A 22,523-nucleotide genomic window follows, 5' to 3' on the forward strand; every position below is an offset into this window, starting at 1 on the left:
GAAAAAAAAAGACCAATAGCTAAATGCCTCCTATAAGACTTCAGGATAGTTTGCTGCCTAAACTTGAAAGCAATAGTGTTCACTTGGACAGCATAAGACTACAGACATCATGGAACAGTTTCAAGGCAGCATACTGAACTTAAAGTTAAATTACCTCCTATTGCATCTGCATGGAGTTAATCACTTGTTTCCATGAGCTGCTTTGACACATACATTATGTACGAAATAGATTCAAAACCCAGAATCCAGCAATAATTAAGTTGGACCAGAATGCCTGCACCACTGATATTGAAGAGAAAGTCTTAGGTAACCACAGTCCAGTAGTATTTCATTACTAATTAATTCTCATTTTGATTAAATAACTCACCATAATCCTTAGTAACTACTTCAATAATTTTTAAGTAAAAAGTTACAATGTTTGTTTCATTTCTACTCTGGTCCCAATCTCGTCTCTGGCTCAGGTTCTACTTCAATGCTGGTGCTTAAAAGTTTGATAGTTGGTGTGAAGACGCCCATAATTTATGTTTTATGAAAGAAATCTCTGGGCAAATGGACAATTCCTTCCTTCGATCCAGAACTGATGGGAAGCAGCTGGTGCTGAAGTGCTTGTCATATTTTGCTAAACCTAAACGAGCTTCACTTTTACATTTGCTTGTTTCACCTCCAGGTCTTCAACATTCATACAGAAGCACACAGAAAATATCATGCATCTTTAGCAGAACAGAAACCAATTCATCTTTGAGTCCAATCTCCACCCATTGGGCTTTACAACACTGTTCCTAAAGCTCCTTCCCATACAGGGATTTGAAGACCTTCTTGTATTCTGTGACCGGTTGAGGAGATGAAACTAAAATACACTTTAAAGAAGTCTTCCTGTAATTCTGTTTAATGAGCTAAGTGTCTGAATTTGAATTTTCCATTACAGGTTTCTAATACTTAATTCTTCCCTATAATGAAAGCTAAAATAATGCAGGCTAAAAATTAATACCCAGAATACCTGCTTAAATCCCCTTGCTTCGTGACTGTGAACTGGGAATCATCAAAGCTGACATCAATTAGTTGCTTTTTTTACGTTTTGCTGAATTTGGGGGATTGTATTTTTCAAATTTCTTAGCCAATTAATTGTGCAGTACCAATCAAACGGTAAAAGGAATTAAAAATACATTACATCAGTGAAATTACTTTTACAAGGGTGGCTGATAATACTGAGAGTTTTAAAGAAGAATATCAAATTAGACTAGATATACTTTCCCTTAAGCTACACTGATTAGCATTTATTACCCTTCTTTAATCCTGTAAGAACAAACAGTCCAATCTTGGCTATTCTCTTATTTTCTCCTCTTCCCGCACCTCTTAGGATCAATGTAAGACTGAGCTGCCTGAAGTTATCTGGGTCAGCCCGTTATTTTTCCCTTTTTCTTTTCTTTACGCTATTGCATCACATTGTCTCTGGCTTTGGGAAGTTTCAACAGTGTTCTGAAAATCATTATTAATAATCCAAAGACCTTGTTCCCTTTCACCGGACCATTAATTTCTAGTGTCTGCAATTATATCCCCTGTCTGACAGGGTAAAAGTCTAATACATACACATAATTTTTTTAGTTAGCATTGGTTGCCTGCCAGCTATTACTATTCAGCACATAACAAGTGACTACTGAATACATTCATCAGGTTGAAGTCTTCCAAGACAACGCAACTTTATTGTCTATTCATATATACAGCCATGATCTTAGCTTCTTCTACTTCACAACACTGCACATGTTTCAAGCTTTGTATTTTATCCTCATTGCTTACCCACATATTCAAATGTAATTTACATTTGGTCACCAGCAACATCAAAAGATCTTGTGGGCATAAGCCACGCATGGAGGACAACAGGTCTAGTCCATTCTGGCAAAACAATCTCTGCAGCACAATGAACAATGTTGTTCCCAAAATGAAGCAGAACCTTTGGGATGTACTGATATTGAAATGCCAAATAAAAACAAAGTGTGGAAAGAGAAGCATAAGCGTAATTTTTAACATTAAAAGCAGATCTGCATCTTCTAACTGGGGAAGATTACCGTCTGTTCTAACACTCAGTAATTACGGCCCCGATTCTTGCTATGCTACATGTACAAACATACTAAGAAGAGTATACTCACAGTACTGCTCTAAGGCTGACCTTTAAAACTAACTGGCAGTGAGTTTTTTTACCCAGGATAGTGTAGGCTGAGTCTGAGCAATCAAGAACAGATAACTCTTTAAAAGAGCTATAAAGTGGCACTTGCAACTTTCTGCAAGTTACAGATTAGGACCCACAACAAACTTGGTTCTACTTCATCACAAACGCTATCCTAAATGCTAGCAGGCAGCCATATTGTGATGGCTGCCATCAGTTTTAACAATTGTTGAGAGGGAGCTAGTATAGAGAAGAAAAAGTTGTAAAACAACTATTGAATTGGCTGCTAATAATGTCCTAACATAGATCTCCCTCTCTCTCATTCAAACACACAAATCAATGCACAACGATCCAGGAAGTGTACTTTGTTTAGTGCAGGGTGAAAGGATTTCGTGGGCAAACAAGGAGTTAATTATTGATCAGCAGTGAACACTTGGTTCTGAATGTAGGTAAAAGACAGAGGGGGCACTTACCAAATCGGTCAGGCACAACTTGGAACAGAAGCCCTCAGATAAATATCTTCACTTCTGGAAGAAGGCACTAAAGCCAAGAAAGGTTAATCTGTGAAACAGCTCATTTTAGAAATTTGAAGTACATGTATTATGTCAAACACCACATGAGCAAAACGAAAAGATGGCAGAGAAACTGAGGCTTTCAGTCAACTTATTCTAAAGGAACACGTATATGCTTTTTGTATTTGACAGCAGGTCCTGTAAGAACACATTCTGCATAACTGTTAAAGGCAGGCAGGCTGTTGTAATTTGTGTGGTCATATACACTACAAGGCAGTAAGAATGTAGAACAGCATTTCAGACCGGTCTGGTGCTAAAGGCTTCAGAAAATACCAAAATCACATTAGTTTTTAACGCTAAATACATTCACTCGTTCTGAACCTGTATTTTTCCTTAGAAGAAATGCAAGTGCCCTTAATTAGAACTGGGTGTTTCTCCAGCCAATGTGTTTGACAAAACCAACGACTTAGCAGTACCCAAAACTATTTGCACAGAAATGCTGAACACAATAAACAGTTTCAGAGAAAAAGAAATATGTGAGTTTCCTAAATATTGTAAAATCTAATTTCAGGACTTCAACAAATTTGTCTAAGACCACTGGCTTTTAGACTGAAAAATTTTCATTTTAAGGAACAAAAAGAGAGGAGGATACCCTAGCTTCCTCCTCAAAAACTACATTAATAATGTCTGACTCAAAACTTTGGACTGACCCAAAAGAAACTTTTTCCTCTGTGTGCTTAAACTTTGCCAGAAAATTTTCAGTTTGACTCCACATAGAATTTTGCTCCTGCTCTAAACCATGTTTGTGTTCTCTGTGTTCCAGTTTGTCTTCTGTACTAAGAGATTTCTTTATTTGCCCAGGCTTATAACTGATATGCTAAATTGGACCAACTGCCCTCATGCTAAGTCAGTCTAGCAGCATATTCACCTTGGCTTTCTTTCTGTAGAGAATAAAAGTAGTAAGAATGCCAGTGCCCACACCACCATGTTAACCAGGTGGTACAAGATTGCAAGAGTTTGCAGCTAGGAACATTTGCGCCTTTTTATCATAAATCCTTCTTTTAACTGAAAGCGGATTATCAAAAAAGTGAGTCTCTTAAGAAATAGTTGTAAACATACCTACTTCCAACAATATGTACACTTTGAATTAATTAACTTTTTCTTCTTTCATATGGTTGTGTTTTCTACATCTAGGTGCCCCCTTTTTTTTTTTTTAAAGGTAGACTTGGAACATTCTTATATAGTTAGCAGCAGATAAGGTTATTTTCCAACAGGAAAGCAGATAAGTATGTTTAAGGAAGAAACACAAAATCAGTAAGTTTTTAGCATAGTAAGACGCTAAATTTCATCTGTCCCTATGGACTTTACAATACCCAGATTACAATACCCAGACAAATTCAAGGCATTCTAGCTCTCTAGCAATGGATCAGGCTGTTTGTTAGCAAGCTGGTTAAACAAGCTCCACTTTCCCATACCTAAAAACGGACAAAGTTGAAATTGCCCTCATTCTTTAACACTATTTCCACCCTTCATTATTTGCAGTTTAGACTTTGATTGGACTTTTAAAAGACTAAATACAAAAGTGCACTTTCCATGTATTGCTTGGAAGTTACTGCTTTGATTTTTTCTTCTATGTTCATCACCCACATCTTCATTGCATGCAGCACCTGTAAACTCAAATGTACTCAAAGATCAAGAAATCAAGACCTACAGGAAAGTAAAGAGTCAGATGAACTGCAAGATATGAAGTAGGAAAGGGACTCCAGCAAAGCAGAACTTCTCAGGAGCTATTCTGATGTAGAGGGAAGGTTCAGACAACTAGTGACCATATAGGATTTGCCAGAAGCTATAACTGAGGTTACTATGTTTGCATATGTTTATAGCAGTTCCTACAGCAGCAATCTTCACTTCTAACAGGAATTTTTAATACTAGTCCCAAACAGAAGAAAAGGATTAACATACAGTACAACTGCTGCAAGTGTACCCAGGTCAAATTTGTTTGCTCAGGTACAGGCACTTTAATATCCAGCCAAGCAGAACACCACATATTAGTAGTCACCAAGCACCAGGTTTTGTGATACTACGTATTTCTGTGCTACAAATGCCATAAGGCATTAAGTACCATGGTGCTGATGGAAGCCATTGGCAAGTTCTCTTCGGTTCTGCTGCTCCTCTGTTTTTCTGCTACAGTTAGAGAAAAGGGCCTTCATCAGCTTATACTTTTAAAAAAAATAAAAATCATGCCACTTTTGTCAACAGCCTGACAAAGAAGAATGTGTTTGTTAACATACTGGAAACCAGTGAAAGACTAATTCACCCTCCTAAAGGAGAACAGATACCTTCTAGGGAGACGGATGTTTCAAAAGATTCTGACAGAGCAAAGGAAAAAAAAAAAATATACATCACTGATGGTTATTTTAAGTCATACTCTCTCTCTTCTCCCCTCCAAAACCCCTCATTTGTTGGGTGGAGGACAGCTACTTCCTTTGTTACCAAAAACCCCAAAACATCTTTGAAATTAGTCTGATAGGGAAAATCCTATGGCATGACTCAGTGGGTGTGGTTAGATTTTAACAGGTTTCAGCTAGCATTACTCTTCACTTATGCAGACATTGCTTAAGATACTGCCTAAAAAAGAGGAAGTGAAGATAGATATCAGAGGAAAGACAATTTAAGCACAGGACACAGAACTTGATTACAGGCTCTCATGTAAGTAACGCCATGGTCCAGAGGACAGCAAAGATGGGGACCAGTTGTGCCAAGACAGGGACCAACCTTCCTACCCAACAGTAAGTTCAGTCAGTTGCAGACACCAAACTTCAGATTACCTTGCAGAATGCAAGCTGGATGTTTGAGTGAACTATTTAAGTGAACTATTTTTTTTATATAAAACCATATATATTGGTCCTTTCATCCCATTTTCATTAATGAAAAACTCACATTTTACAGGGCAGAAAGAGGTTGCTAAAGCCTGAATTCATCTGCAATATTTTAATTCATAAACAACCCCATGTGTATTTACCCCAAAAAGGAAACCATGCTATTAGACTACCAGTTAGTGTACTTGAGGCAGTCAAGTAATCAAAATTGAACATTCCTCTACTATAGCAATTTTCTCCCTTTACCCCCAAGCTGTAATTTTGTCAATAAGACTGTTCTTGCCTTTATTACAAGGTGAACAGACTACATTGTAATATTCCTCCTTTATCTCAAAAAAAATTCCATCTCAATACAGTAGTCTTGCTCATGTGTAAATCTAAACTACCTTTCAAAGACTGATTACACCATTTAGTTTTAAAATGTAGTCAAACTTTGCTAACAGGATGATCACTTATTTTCTTTCAGCTTTCAAAATCCTCCTCCAGCTAGAGGAAACATAACCATTCATAACTAGGAAAAAGCCGCATAGCTCTCAAGTGAATTTAAATGGGAGGGGAAAAAAAAAGTAGTAAAAATTCACATTTTCAGGAATCAGCAATGAAGCCTAAAGCCTTAGGTTTCTACTAGGAAAGTAGATTTTAGCTTCCAATACAGACAAAAATGGTCTTCTCTTGAAAGGAAATTGAAGGAATTATGGAGAAAAAAATCGATCTTAATGCAGTGTCTGTATAGGAATGAAAGTGATTTATTTATATAACACACAGATTTTTATTAAAAAGGCTGGTAATGGAACATTTTATTTTAATGCATCAACTTGATAAAAGGTTAGTTACAGAAATTGTGTATAATGTTGTATAAGTCACATGGATGGGTTATTTAAAAAAAGATTTGATAATTAGAGGAGGACATCTATTAGTTTAGTTACATCGTAAAGTGCCTTGTGTAGTCATATTCTATCGTTGGAATGACTGCCTGTACAAATTTCAAGAAAATAAGAAGGTACCTGAGTTTCTTGTTAAGGAAAATGTGCAATAACTAGAAAACCTGTAAAACAAAGGGGAAGTCACATTCAATGGTCTGCTCAACAGTATTTCTTGCTAGCAGGAAAATAACACCTGTACAGTTAAGAGACTGGGAAATCAATACATCAGAACCCTGGTAATGACATCTGATGCTCACCCAGACGTACAGACCTTCCTGTTTTAAGTTAAAGCAGGGAACCAGAAGTTATTTTCAATAAATCTTACAAACATCACACAAACATTTACAATTTCATTTACATATTTAGTATTCGTTATTAACAAATGTCAAAGTGAATTGCACCTAGCAAAGCTAATCCCTAGCTACCTTCCTGTAGTTGCAGGGAAAGCAGGCTCCTCCCTCAGTTTTTCAGTGGCTCAGAAAAAAAACCACATTCCTGTTCTGAACCATTGTTTGAAAGTGTGCCTTCCTGTTGATGAAGGAAAAAGAGGGATAGTTTTGCTAAGCTGAGAAGTCTGCCTTTGTAGAGGAGACCTTCCTAGTCTCCCTTGTGTATATCACCCTGAAATGCACGTTGGGCCTGAATCTGCAGTCTGGAGTATACTGGATCATTATAAACTAAAGTGTCTGTCCACCTGGAACTGAGGCAGACAGCAAACTGAAAAATTAAACTAAATCACTACTTTCAACTGATAATTTTGGTACTAGATAGAAGTAAAACCTATTATTTTATACTAGATAGAAGTAAAACCTATTATTTTAGCATGTCAGCCTCATGGACCATTTCTTGACAAACACAAACTATATGATAATGATGGAAGAAATTACCTGTTAAAAACCCCTTAGTTTGTTTAGCAATAGCAAAAAAATAATCAAGATCTTGAAAATAAGCTATTTCTCACTATTGAGAAGACTTGAACTACCTTGCCTGAAAAGTTATTTTCCAGTTCAGTTTGAGTTGCTTGCTGCGCAAACGGAGCAAGTCTCAACTCACACAGTGAGCAAGAATTTAATGATTCAGGGCCTATAGCTGCTCAGTAATCCCCTCCTTGCTTGCCTTATAGCAGCTAAAGCAGTTAGAACACTATTTTGAAAGTAGTACAGACTTGCTTCTAACATGACGGTTACTTCAGTCAGAAAGCAGAATATGAAGCATAACTAAGATCAATCACCTCGCTAAAAGAAAATTCTAATTGTGAGGCATTTGATATTGATGTTCAGAATTGTTTCAGTAATTTTTATTGCTTTTTTGTCACCTGAATGTTTTACAAAAATATTGCTCACATGCAGAGTAGAGAATAATGGGACCTCTATACCTTTCAGAAATTAATCTCAAGTTTCAAATCTAATACAGAAGCCGCTGTACCAAGAGGAGTGATAACACTTTGGCCAGACTCTATGAACCTCCAGCTTCATCCTCCTACACTGGGATCTCAGTTTCATACTCACAGCTACCTCCTTCACATCCCTACAAAGAAGGGTTCAGACTCCTGTCTCTTCAATCCTTCCTACTTTCCCTGTTGCCCCTGCCACCCACTACCCGCCTGCCCAAAAACCAGTTGGTTTGGTTTGCACAAAGGAGCTCATTCCAGAACTCTAGTGAGCACGACCACACACAGTTGTTTACTGCTTTCACACACAATTGCATCCCAGTTTAGGAACCTTGAGGTAACAGCTCTTTACACTGCAACAAATCTCTAACGCCGCTATGTAACGAAAAAGGATACATGTGAACTCCAAGTTCTCCCCCACCTTCTGCAACAGTCTCAATTATTTTCTTCATCACTTCTGCATGCCTGAAAAACAGATCAGAAACAGTGAAAATATTCTAAGGAAAAAGTAACTCCTTCATCTCAATAATATTAGGTTTTGTGCAAATTAAGTAGTTTTGGACTGTTACCTTCAGAAGCAGCAAGAGTAAGCTTTCAGTTTACTAAGGGAAAAAATCTCAACCATAACAGAAAGTTAATATTATGTGATCAATGTAACATTATTTGCCAGCTCCTTACAATCACAAGGAAAGAGAAAGATGTTCTATGCTACAGAATAGACTGAGTGCTATAATAAGAGCCTATACATACTGCTTGTCACTAGTGTAATTGTTAATTTCTAAATGCCACAAGCCACCAGGTAAGTCCCCAGAAGGTAATCCTCGCCAGCAGCAAGCCACGAGAAGTTCCTAGATGACCCCTGAAAAAGATGCCTAGAAATTGCTGCAACTTTTTTAGCTGCCTCTGTTGCACTCAAATTTGTAGAACTTACAAGGTACCAAATACTTAGCAATTCATAGTTTCCTAGGAAAGGCAGGCTAAACCAAATTCTGCAGAATTTCAGAACTACTGCTCTCGAACGGACTTAGGGTATGGAAACTTTCTCCGACTACAGCAGTAACTTGGGTTCTATGGCAGATCCACAGTTTCTAAGCTAGCTACTTCTCTCTCATGACTGTTATTGTAACGCGCTACAAGGAAAGATAAACATTTCCTCTGGTCACTGTGTTTTGACATTAAGTCAGCAATGACATGCCAGACCTACTATGAACCACACAGACATTTGTGTACAAAGCTGATCCTGGGAGTATAATATGGAATCATAGAATAACTAAGGTTGGAAGAGGCTGGTCATCATCTAGTCCAACCCTCCTTGCTCAATGAGCAGTAAAGCAGAACAGGTTGCTCAGGACCTTGTCTGGTCTGGTTTTGAACACCTGCAATGATGAAGACTTCAAATCTTTTCATGACCAGTTACAATTCAGAAGTAATGGTCTTATGTTCAGAATAGTTCTTATACCCCATAAACCAGGGGATGAAGAACATACAAAATCAGAGGAAAGAACTACTGTATGGTTAACTGATGTTTTATTTATATGTTTTTAACACAAACTCCCAGGTTGTATAACTCATCCTACTTTTATCTACACTTCAATGTTGTTTTAAATTCATGATTCTGTAGGCACTCTTTATCAGTGAGGTCACATAGTGCTATGGACATCCACCTACACAACACTGCAAGCTACTTAACAGTAGTAGTTTAAAATACTCATCCTGAAACAACGCTATGTGCCTGCTGAGAACAAGGAATAGTGGTAAACAGAGTTTGCATAACCTTCTGACCATGCTTTGATATCATTATGCAAATCTAAATAGCTGAGCAGTAACTGGCATTTAGTAGTTACCTCCAAAGTTAATCATGCTGCCAATGACTGCAAACATAAGGAAGGAAGCTGTTGCAAAGTTACCAAGACACATTGTAAACAGGAACATGCAAGCCTGGGGAAATACTAAAGGTCAGATTTGTCACTTGCTGTGCTGTTGATCTTTGCAAATCAGCTAACCCTCACAGCTGATTCCAATTCTGGATTCTTATGATGCCCCTGCAGAATACATGCCCTGTCAGGTGCCAAGGCCAGTTGCTTCTATGTAGGAATGTGGCCACTGTCAAAACTTAAGCTTTGACCTCATCCGTAACAGTGGACTATTTTTTGTACTGGCACAGAATACAGGTCACCCTACAGCTATTAGAAGTCTTTAGCAGGATACCAATTCAATATCATGCATCTTAATGACATTTGTTCTTTTCTGTTTTCTAAGGACTAGCTAGGTAACTGAATTCCATACTGGCCACAGTAATGGTCATTCTTACTGACATACAGTTACTCATGAAAAGCTCTGCAGGTGCTTTATAAACTTGCAAAAGTTTGTTTCCCATTTTCAGTTTCCTTCTGTAAGAAAATTTTGAGGAATTAATACAAAGTATGTGTACCACCCAATGGAAAGAAATAAGATAACTTTGGGACAAATGTAATCTAAAATATCCTGCTATCTAGAAATCTCTTTTTTTTTTTTTTTTTAAACTTCTGAATAAAAGTCCACTGGAAGTAACTCTTAACTCAAGGTGACTAAATACACTATATGCTCACCAGTGCTTGTTCCAGGACCTCTTTGTAGATCACTTGAGCTATGAAATAGATCAGGCATTTAAAACATCTACTAAAAATCACCTAATCTACCTTCCAGTATATCAACCAGCTCTTGAGGTGGTTCAAGTAATATAGATGAGTTACTATTCATATTCCAAGTCAGAAATACTGCTGTTCCTATTGAAAATAAATTGAGATATACAGAGTTAAGACCCTACGTTAAGTGGTTAAAAATTAAGTTGAATGAAGCTGATTTCTTAGCTTAATTAGATGACCCTTTATGCACTCATCAGGAATATTCACTTTCCAGCTGAAGAACCCCCTCTCCTGCTTTGCAATTCACCAAAGCTGTCAGTCAAAATATGTTGTTAACTTCACACTGGAATTCAGCACAGCTGACATACTGACATTGAGTATCAGCTGGAAGGGAAATATATACCACTCGAAAGTAAAAGTGAAAAATAAAAGCCTTCCCGACATATGGGGAAAAAAACCCCAACACCAAAAATTTTTCATTCCCCCCCCGCTACCTTGCAGTTCATAGAGATAAAAGGCCTTCCACGGGGCTTTCAGTGTAGTGGACAACAACTATAAGCTTCCATAACAGAGGGTAAAATGCAAGACTTTTTAGGACAGTGTACTTTCAAGGAAAAAATTATCTATGAATTTGATTCAGTGTCTGTAACTGCTCACACCTAATGAGACAGGTAAGGAAAGACCCACAAATGTCATCATTAGGAGAAATATTCAGAATCTGCAATAGTCAGTTAACCTTAGATCCACAATTCACCGATTGTTGCAGTTGCCTCTAGTCACTTCCCTGCAGATATTTACAGAGTACATAAGAAGGAAAAAAAGAGTTCAGAAACCTATCACCATTTATTCTGAAATAGAGAAAAATAAGCCCTTGGAATTAGTGCAAGTAACTCAGATCTAATTGTAAATGCGTTTAGTAGTTAACTAGTTTGATAGTCCCTTCACAACACCCACATAAAAAAAGTTGAGAATTGTGATTAAACCAGTTTGTAGCAATTAATGAGGAAGCTGACTATGTTCCTCCTGGTACCATAAAAATGCTGACAATAAATACAACTTAGAGCAGATCTGCAAGATGAACAGTTTCAACCAGCTACTCAAAATAGAAGAAATCTCAAGCAGCTGACAGTGGCACCAGACTGCCGTTTCTTTCCTTTCTCTCACGCACAACATAGGGATACACACGTCACAAAAACCAGCTAAGTAAGTTTAGGACCATTCAAATACCCTACGTTACACAATTCTTGCAATGTGCAGGGAAGCAACAGTAGCAGAGTTAGCTAAACACTGGTACTTCCTAGCTAAATTAAGAATAAACCAACATTTTTTGCTATTACTTTTCACTTCAGAAGCCCAGACCTTCTTAGCTGTTAGCCTTACCAATTTAAGAGAACAGTACAGTTCACCTTGGAGAATAAGAGAACATAGTTTAAAAACTCCATTTTAGATATGCTGTTAGCCTCTTTCTTCACAGTCTCGAGATGACCTTTTTAAACCTTTCTGACACTGAGCAGTTGCCAGTCAACTAGATTGCTTTTTGAGAAGGACTAGACAGCTTCCTCCACATTTAAGACTACCAACAAATCTGTCTCACTGTGATATCAATCATCTTTCTCATGCTTAAAAGACTAATTGGAACAAGTGCCATGATGCAAACCATTTCTTCAAGTGTAGATGTAGATTACATAACAAAGGCACTGCCACTTCAGAGAAAGGAGTGAAAACATGCACATACAGCTCTCATCCATGAAGACTCTCAACCCAAATTCACAGGCTAGCATTAAATTGTTTCTTACCGTGGAAAGGTGTTTGCAAAATTAAGCAGATTACGTTGCAGCCACCACACAGTATAAAACCCACAGGTCTACCTAGTCAGTGAGAACTGCCATGCCCAAATATCTGGTCATTTTTGTTTTTTCTGAGAGTGCCCTCCTAGCCTGCATCCATCAACAGGAGCTTGTTTCCAAACAATTTATTAGCAGGGCTTCCAGCAATCACTAAATTAAGCCTTGGCTTCAGGCTCTTTTTCCTCCTTCTCGTAGAATCATAGAATAGTTTGGGTTGGAAGGGACCTTTAAAGGTCATCTAGCCCAGCCCCCGTGCAATGAGCAGGGACATCTTCAACTAGATCAGGTTGCTTAGAAACCTGTCCAGCCTGACCTGGAATGTTTCCAGGGATGGAGCACCTACCACCGCTCTGGGAATCTGTGCCAGTGTTTCACCACCTTCATTGTGAAACATTTATTCCCTTTTTTCTAGTCAAAATCTACCCTCTTTAAGTTTAAAACCATTACCCCTTGTCCTATCGCAACAGGCCCTGCTAAAAAGTCTGTCCCCATCTTTCTTACAAGCCCCTTTTAACTACTGGAAGGCTGTAATAAGGTCTCCCTGGAGCCTTCTCCTCTCGAGGCTCAACAATCCCAACTCTCTCAGCCTGTCCTCATAGGAAAGGTGCTCCATCCATCCGATCATTTTTGTGGCCCTCTTCTGGACCCACTCCAACAGGTCCATGTCTTTCCTGTGCTGAGGGCTCCAGAGCTGGACACAGGACTCCTGGTGGGGTCTCACCCGAGCGGAGTAGAGGGGCAGAATCATCTCCCTCAACCTGCTGGCCACACTTCTTTGGATGCAGCAGTTTTCTAAGTTCTGCTTCCTGTACTACTCTTGAGCACAGAGATTGACGTTTTCACAAGTGTATTGTGTTAGTGTAGACTTAAACCTGAGGATTTAAAGACCAACTATAAACTTTACCACTTTAACTTTTTCTACAAGACATCTAAACTGGGGAAAAAGCTACTTCTCAGTTGTACAATGGCTTCTCTGCTTAATGTTGTGCAGATATAAGCCTGACTGCTTGGTGAAAGCAAAGACTGTTGTTAAGCAGTAGTTAAAGAACTATGAACTGGAAGAAACACAAGATACAGATCTACAAAGCCCATGAATATATGTCCTTTTAAGATCAAAAGTAACCATAAACTACTTGGTGCAAAGCTCCCTTGCTCTCTCTCTAAAGAATGGCATACCCTTCCCAAGACTAATCTTATGATCAAATAATTCCTAAACCAGAAACAAGAATGTTTTGAATCTGCAAAAACTAACACAAACTTGACAACAAACTGATTCTTTGATACCTCAGTTAGTGACACAGATCCCAGAAGTGTTTAAGTCAAAAGACATTACAAACTTAACGAGGCAATCTGGACTATTTTTTTAAACCTATGAAAGACTACAAAGGGTGTCTCTTTTTAAAAAGAGATAAAAACCCAAACGCGTATCTCTAAGAACTTCATACTTTCAAGAACCTTGAGTTACACTGTTTAAGATACTGTCTCTGTATCACTAAGACACCTAAAAGGATGTTAGGTCCTACATCTAAGATGAAAGGCACCTTTCAAAGACACAGAAAAAAAATATCTGTGCAGCTAGTAGAACTACAGACTCCCTAGGCTTGGGTGAGAAATGTGGAAAATGCAACAGAGAAGACCTAAAAACACAAGTGTGTTTTGCACTTGTGTTCAACAAATATTTCAGTGTAGCAATTAGAGGACCTCTATTTATGGAAATACAACACAGCAGAGAGGAAACAGTCTAGGAGGTTCCTAGATAACATTCTGACACAGCTGGTAAGTGAGTCTACCAGGGAAGGTGCCTCGCTTGACCTGTTTACAAACAGAGAAGGACTGGTGGGAGATGTGGTGGTCAAAGGCCACCTTAGGCTTAGCGACCATGAAATGATAGAATTCTCAGTTCTTGGTGAAGAACGGAAAGGGGTCTGCAAAACCACTGCCATGGACTTCCAGAGGGCAGACTTTGGCCTGTTCAGGTCACTGGTTGAAAGAGTCCCTTGGGAGACAGTTCCAAAAGGCAAAGGGGTCCAGGAAGGCTGGACATTCTTCAAGAAGGAAATCTGAAAGATGCAGGAGCAGGCAGTCCCCATGTGCCATAAGATGAGCTGGCAGGGAAGATGGACCTGGCTGAACAGGGAGCTTTTGCAGGGACTCCGGAAAAAAAGGAGAGTTTATCACCTCTGGAAGAAGGGGCAGGCAATCCACGAAGAGTATAGGGAACTCATTAGGTCACACAAAGAGAAAATTAGAAAGACAAAAGCCCAGCTAGAACTCAATCTGGCCATAAGAGATAACAAAAAAAAGTTTTTACAAATATATTAACAACAAAAAAAAGAGCAAAAGAGAATCTCCATCCTTTATTAGATGTGGGGCATCACCTCTGGAAGAAGGGGCAGGCAATCCACGAAGAGTATAGGGAACTCATTAGGTCACACAAAGAGAAAATTAGAAAGACAAAAGCCCAGCTAGAACTCAATCTGGCCATAAGAGATAACAAAAAAAAGTTTTTACAAATATATTAACAACAAAAAAAAGAGCAAAAGAGAATCTCCATCCTTTATTAGATGTGGGGCAGGGACATTGTCACCAAGGATGAGGAAAAGGCTGAGGTACTTAATGCCTTCTTTGCCTCAGGCTTTAACAGTCAGACCAGGTATCCTCAGGGTATTCAGCCCTCTGAGCTGGAACACAGGGACAGAGAGCAGAACAAACCCCCCATAATCCAGGAGGAAGCAGTTATTGACCTGCTATGTTACCTGGACCCTCACAAGTCTATGGGACCAGATGGGATCCACCCAAGAGTATGGAGGTTGCTGACAGAGGAGCTTGCCAAGCCACTCTCCATCATTTATCAGCAGTCCTGGTTAACAGGGGAGGTCCCAGACGACTGGAGGCTTGCCAATGGGTTGCCCACCTACAAGAAGGGCCAGAAGGAGGATCTCAGGAACTACAGGCCTATCAGCCTGACCTTGGTACTGGGAGTGATTATGGAGAGGTTCATCTTGAGGGCGCTCACATGGCATGTGCAGGACAACCAGGGGACCAGGCCCAGCCAGCATGGGTTCATGAAAGGCAGGTCCTGCTTAACCAACCTGATCTCCTTCTATGATCAGGTGACCTGCCTAGGGGATGAGGGAAAGGCTGTTGTCTACCTGGACTTCAGTAAAGCCTTTGACGGCATCTCCCACAGCATTCTCCTAGAGAAGCTGGTGGCTCATGGCTTAGACAGGTATACTCTTCGCTGGACATCTGAGCCCAGAGAGTTGTGGTGAACAGAGTTAAATCCAGTTGGCAGCCAGTCACAAGCGGTGTTCCCCAGGGCTCAGTTTTAGGACCAGTCTTGTTTAATATCTTTATCAATGATCTGGATGATGGGATTGAGTGCTCCCTCACTAGGTTTGCAGAATACACCAAATTGGGCAAGAGTGTTAATCTGCTTGAGAGTAGGAAGGCTCTGCAGAGGGATCTGGACAGGCTGGATTGATGGGCAGAGGTCAGCTGCATGAGGTTTAATAAGGCCAAGTGCAGGGTCCTGCACTTGGGTCACAACAACCCCCTGCAACGCTAGAGGACTGGGGAGGAGTGGCTGGGGCACTGAACGCAAAATGGCACAAGACGACCAGGAGAAGAGAGTGCAAAAATCATTCTGGGTCCTGCACTTCGGCCACAACAATCCCCTGCAATGCTACAGGCCTGGGGAGGAGTGGCTGGAGAGCTGCCTGGCAGAAAGGGGCCTGGGGGTGCTGGTTGACAGACGGCTGAATATGAGCCAGCTATGTGCCCAGGTGGCCAAGAAGGCCAACAGCATCCTGGCCTGTATCAGAAATAGCGTGGCCAGCAGGAGTAGGGAAGTGATTGTACCCCTGTACTCGGCACTGGTGAGGCTGCACCTCGAATACTGTGTTCAGTTTTTGGTCCCTCACTACAAGGATGACATTGAGGTGCTGGAGGGTGTCCAGAGAAGGGCGACGAAGCTGGTGAGGGGTCTGGAGGACAAGTCTTAGGAGAACCACCTAAGGAAACTGGGGTTGTTTAGTCTGGAGAAGAGGAGGCTGAGGGGAGACCTTATCGCTCTCTACAACTACCTGAAAGAAGGTTGTGGTGAGGTGGGTTTTGGTCTTTTCTCCCCAGTAACAAGCAATAGGACAAGAGAAAATGGCCTCAAGTTGCTCCAGGGGAAGTTTATATCAGATATTAGGAAAAATGTCTTCACTGAAAGAGTGGTCAAGCATTGGAACAGGCTGCTCAGGGAAGTGGTGTAGTCATCGTCACTGGAGGTATTAAAAAAAATGTGTAGACGTGGCACTTCAGCATGTGGTTTAGCGGACATGATGGTGTTGGGTTGACAGTTGGACTTGCTGACCTTAGAGGTCTTTTCCAACCTTAATGATTCTATGATTATCAGTGTAAAATTTCAAGGACTTCCAGGGGAGCAGAAGGTAGTTATTAGAAAATAAGAAAGTAATTTCATGTTCAAATAGCTTTTTCTGCTCCCAAAGTATACATTATACTTTTACCCTCCCCAAAAAGCAGCAAATGAAACTACAAGAGAACTTCTTACAGAGTTCTAATAGTCTGCCATCTTCTGGAGTCCGCAGGGAAGTGGAGAAAAAGGAAGTTGAGCAGAGAGAAGACAGCTCTAACTGCAGAATACACTTGCAGTAGTGAGTACTGGAATGACTTCAGAGAATTGCTGATATCTTCCCTTCATACTCCCTTAGAAGCTAACAGACCACTATGGCAGCCAACTATGGAAATATATCCAGAAAACCTGAACTAAATCCTTAACAAGACCGGTGAAGTGCCTCTGTGTCTACATTCTGAATCAGACCAAAAACAAAGACTTACCTGCACGGATGAACTGAGCACATGGGAGGTGGAGGAAGATGAGGATGGTTTTCAATGGTCACTGTTTTCTTAACGTGATCTTGACTAATATCTTCATACATATGCTCTACTGTTAAAGGCTGCCGTTGCTTGGGAAAAAGGAACACAAGAACAAAAGCATTACTAACAAAGAATTGCTGAGAAGGAACAAAAGATCTTAGCATCATTAACAGATGAAGCACCATGAATTATAAGCATCTAATATACAACAGTGAAGGTATGCTGAAAGAATTGCGTGTGTTAAAATCTATATGGTGTAGAAACAGTACTGCACAATTTTTTTTTTTTAATATACCAGGTGAACTGTAAAGTTAATTGAGAACCATTTAGGTATTTGAGCTGTAAGCCCTAACGAATTTTAACTCAAGAAACTTAGTCAATTAAAGGGAAGAGTGATTTATCTAATCCTCTCCCTCTGAAGATCATGAAAACACATACCTGCTTACTTGACTGAGTTTACTGGGGTTATTACTAGCTCTAACAGAGCTAACAAACTCAAATGACAGAGCATAATTTCCTTCCAAAAGTGCTTGGCACAATTTTAAGTGAAACTGTTCCTACTTCCTGCAAGTACCATAAGTTCTGTCTGCAACCCTGACTGTATAATGGTTTTCTCACCATTTTTTCCTTGAAACTTCTACTGTGAATAAGCAAAAATAGCCTTGCTATTTGACACTGTGAGTCTAATTTCACAAAAGTGGGGAAAAAACCAACATAGCTATACCTCATCATATCCAAATAACCAGAGCCTTGGAGTTTGGTAATATTTGTCATATGTGATGTAGAGGTCATAAGTTCTAGTCTGTAGAATAGCATCTTCCCCTCCAACATCAATTTTAGCTTTGTTAGCTTCTACAATCTGTCTTGTGTCAAGCGTTGCCTGGTTCAAGGTAAAAACGACAACATTAGTATAGTCTTGTTTGGGTTCCCTCCTTTCCCATCCTACATAGTTATGTAAAGCTATAAAACTGAAATTAATGTTTTTAAGAGAGCATTAAAAAAGCCACAGGCTTTTGGGTTTTGTTTTTGTCTTTAAATTATGAGTATTAGTTTCTCTCCCACCAAGTAGTTTCTGGTTTTATTTTTGGTGTGTTTATTTTTTTTTTTTTTATTTTTTAAAAAAGGTATGATTTCTTAAGGAAGCATGCAACTACATTGTCATATCCCCCTCCCTTCTTTCACTAACAACTTTTGAACCCAACAGACAGTTCCAATGAAATTCAGAAGGCAGAGGTCTCAGTTTATGCGCGTTCGTGAAGACGTTAAGAATACCACAAATAACAATACCCTCTGTTTTCTCTCGCCACATTCTGGTGCATCAGTGTAATCTATTGAACCTATAAACCACTCATCCTCCACATATAAGCCTCAAGAACAACCACTGCATTTTTTCCTCTTGTGATTACAACACTGTGTGCAAGCAGAGCAAAAAGAACAAGCAAAAAAAAAAAAAGGCAAAATTACTGTGATCAAAATCTCTGAGGACCTAATAGATAAGGTTACTGCAGTAGACTGGCAGGAGACAAATCCATAGGAAACCAGGCTCAGTAATCCCATTGCTCATAACAAGCTTGTTATATCAGCCACTTGTTATCATTATTTTTACTTTGCTTGTGCTCATATTGGTGATAAGCATTTTAACAAACAAGATAGAGAACTGTTCACTCACATCATCTGTCTCCAATAGCCCACTTTCTTCATACTCTGAAAAGAAGACCCATAAAATTCTATGTTCAGCTTGTAGCTAATCATCATCTCTCTCATTCATAGACAACTCCTTCAAAACAATCTACATGTATTTAAAGATGTTTTATTCAGGTAGACTTCCCAATCCCCAAACCGGACTATACCTTTTTTAATATAAATTTGACCAAGACTACAGTAAATACATGATAAGCAATCCGTAAGTGGCTTTAAGTAGGCAGACTGAGTTTAAGTGTAGGTATGAAGCAGGAAGATGTGCTAAATCCCAAATTTTTTACTTGCTTGGATCTGTTCTGCTACTCAGATTAATTTCCCAGTCACTAACATTCACACAGGTTTCAGCACACAAGTTAAATTAAATGTGCATCAATAAGACCATACAAATATGATAAAGAGCATATGCCTGCTGAATTTTTCAGCATGCATTCTAGGAAGAGTAGTGTTTTCTTAGAGTGTACTGCTTTAAATAAAGGCCTGAAATAAAGCACATCCCACCCCATTTAAGGAAATACCTTCCATGTCTGCAGCTTCTCCTTCATCTTCCTCATCATCATCTTCACAAGATGCTGAACGCTCTGGTATTTTTATATTATCCTTTAGAAGTTAAATTGAAAACATTGCTTTAAAGACTGCTGAATCTACCCAGCCTAACACCCCCAGCAAATTTAAGGTATAAGTCCAGTCAATACATACAGTGAACCAGAAAAATAATTTATGCAACATTAAGAAGGACTATACTGAACTCAGATATTTGCTTATTAAGCAAATTTAGTTTCAAAGTCCTAGATGACATTAAAAATCCACTAAAAAGTTCTCCTTTGACTTTGTAATCTGGAATGATTTAATTCCTAAACAAAGAAGAATAAACATGGTGTTAAACAGCCCATAATTTCAAATGAAAGGCAATGACTAAACAGCTATGACTAAATATGTAGGTTAAGATTTTGTATGTCCTAACCCGCAGTCAACTGTGCAGCAGTTACCATAGATATTTCAAGTTGGAAGGGACCTGTAAAGATGATCGAGTTCAACTCCCTGCTCCTCATAGGACCACCTAAAACTAAATCATATGACTAAGACCATTGTTCAGTTCTATGAACGAAGAGCATCATCCAGTTCCATAATTGTTTTTTAAAACACAAGAGAGTCCCAAAAGAGATCACATTTTGACATCACTGTCTGAGGAAGCACAGTCCAGTAGAAATGAATTGAGGCACAAGCCCTCAGCCAACTTTTCCTTTTAGGCACTGTGGGCCTATGCATAGCATTTGAACCCAACAGACAACCCTAGTGAAATTCAGAGGGGGTAGGTCTCAATTTACACAGGTTTCATGAAGACTTGACGAGAATACTCCAAATAACGATTGCAATTAGAAGCTGCTGTAATTGTAAGCATCAGATGGCTACTTTCTTCCGTAAAAAAACAAAACAAAAACACACCAAAACCAGGAAGAAACTAAGTTGTGAAGTGCTTTGGCAAACAGAACACTAGCAGAGAGAGAGGGAGAGAGAGTTGTTCTTCTGGATTGGACCCGTGGTCCAAGAAGTGAAGTACTGTACAACAAGTGATTTTTTCTACATACAATACATTAGAAGTGAATCCAATTTATAACACACAACAGCAGTTATGAATCACAATAACATTCTGCAAGTATTGTGTTTTGCAGAAACAATGATCACCCTTAGGTATTCCTTAGAGTGTTTCTTCCACCTCTACGCTACTGACTTGTGAAAAAAAATCAGTATTTTTACTATGTTCAGCACAGTCTCACTTGAAACATGCATACTTCAGAGTTCATCATATCAATAGCATTTTGAGCTGTTTACAATTGTGCAGTAGCATGCGACAGCCCATTTTATTTCCTCCTAATCTTCAGAATCCAAAGCTTTGTGCTTGGATGGTTTAACAAACTCTCATAGCACACAGACAGAACTCCACTTTAACAACCAACTCATCTTTAACAGCATTTTGTGTCTCTTACTTTCTCTACATTTCTTAAACATGTTAGCTAACACATTTCCATTTCAAGTACTTCCAACTGTTCTCAGTTTCCCCATGGACTTAAGTTTCATATTCGGCTCCTGCTGCACAGTGACTTTTTGGAAACATGCAGAAACTGATGACTTTGTAAGGTGTATACATTTAAACAGTTTTAGTACTTGTAAACTTGAGGGCACAAGCCTGTCAAACAGGACCAAATGTGTTAAAACTCTACTCGCAGTAGTTAAAGATTACGAAGAAGTACTTTACAACCCTACACTATTTTTCCATATAAAAATTTCTTTACACTGGATCACCAACCATTAGTTTATTGAGACACTGCAGTATCACTGTAAACAGAATTTCATTTTCAGTTTGTAGAAGCCTGGCACAAGAGCACACTGGCCAAAGACATTCCAAAAAGAACACTGCCTCAGTAAACACATAGCAATAAGGAGATGCACATGCTTAGACTAATATCATGGGCTCTGAAGGTCAAGGTATATCTGCAACACACAAAGTATATTTTAATCTTTCACATGCAGTACGAGATTGCTATGGGTGACTTCTATTATCTTTAGGTCCTGTAATAAAGTGAGAGGAAAATTTAGAAACAAGTACCTTACTGTCTAGTGTGATCTCCTTAATGGCTTCTGTTGCACCCACTATACCTGTTAATTGAACAAAGAGTTAGCATTAAAAAGCTTGTTTGTTTGTTACAGAATAGTATAGAAAGAGGTTGCAAAGATTTCATAAAGCAACATATGATCTTTCCAAGTTATATGTCACAACAATTTTGATATTTGAAGAACTGTTTACGTGGTATTGGTAACACTCTTAGTGCTGGACATCCATAAACAAACCATACCAGTAACATGGAGCACAACAGCACAGCTCTTGCAAGTCATACAAATGTTATTGATGGAACACTGCAAAGTAATTTGGATTTTTATTTTAACAAATTTTTGCATAAAAGTGAGTTCAGGATAGGAGGCATTCACATCACAATAATGGAACTCAACTTCATGAGCAAGGCATGCCTTTATGAATCTTCCTGAGCATCTTGAAAGCAAGGTGTTCATGACAAAGCATAACATAGCAGAACACTCAATGCTTTTAGCTGAGAGGAAGTGGGGGTAAAAAAAACATTCCAAGTTGCAGCAGTATCAACTCTTTGAGTTCCTCCCCATCAGCTTTCTAGTTTTACTGTAGCTCTCACCCAGTACTCTTTGGGATACACGACAAGATTCTGCTTTGACACAGTACATTTATCTAATTAACTCTTCATCTGAAAATAAGTTACATCATTGTGGAGAATGAGCCTGGAATCAAGTAACTGCTCATCAGAAATAACTGGTTAAAGAAAAGGAATGCCAGTTGAATGCTGCTTGGAAACAATGCATTTCTAGTGGCTAGGTGATCACTTACATACGTTTTTTCCTACCAGAAAAAGTGGTGTTATAAAGCGGGTGGAAACAGATTTTTTTATCTCCTTTGACAGTGTATGGAGACCTGGACAGGTCTGGTCAGAGTCTTATAGTTGTGCTACCACAGCACGGTGCCCAAACCAGTCAACCCTAAAAATAAAAACTTTGCAGAGGAGTCCAACCACAGC

At 39.1% G+C, this 22,523-nt stretch overlaps 1 protein-coding gene across 1 annotated transcript in view; it reads right to left on the reverse strand.

Annotated features, from left to right (window-relative positions):
- Positions 1–6,334: 6,334 nt before the first annotated feature.
- The window catches only part of ATG3 (autophagy related 3), a gene marked incomplete at its 5' end in the record, with an annotated part of 23,804 nt that continues 7,615 nt past the window's right edge, over positions 6,335–22,523 (reverse strand). The window contains 7 exons of the mRNA XM_010282263.1: positions 6,335–6,556; positions 8,262–8,330; positions 17,185–17,312; positions 17,948–18,103; positions 18,893–18,927; positions 19,440–19,521; positions 21,530–21,579. Of these exons, the coding sequence (XP_010280565.1) occupies positions 6,475–6,556; positions 8,262–8,330; positions 17,185–17,312; positions 17,948–18,103; positions 18,893–18,927; positions 19,440–19,521; positions 21,530–21,579 (602 nt within the window). The remainder of the gene's footprint in view (positions 6,557–8,261; positions 8,331–17,184; positions 17,313–17,947; positions 18,104–18,892; positions 18,928–19,439; positions 19,522–21,529; positions 21,580–22,523) is intronic.

The sequence above is a fragment of the Phaethon lepturus genome, unplaced genomic scaffold, assembly GCF_000687285.1.
Source record: "Phaethon lepturus isolate BGI_N335 unplaced genomic scaffold, ASM68728v1 scaffold3772, whole genome shotgun sequence".
In the NCBI taxonomy this organism is placed as follows: Eukaryota; Metazoa; Chordata; class Aves; order Phaethontiformes; family Phaethontidae; genus Phaethon; species Phaethon lepturus.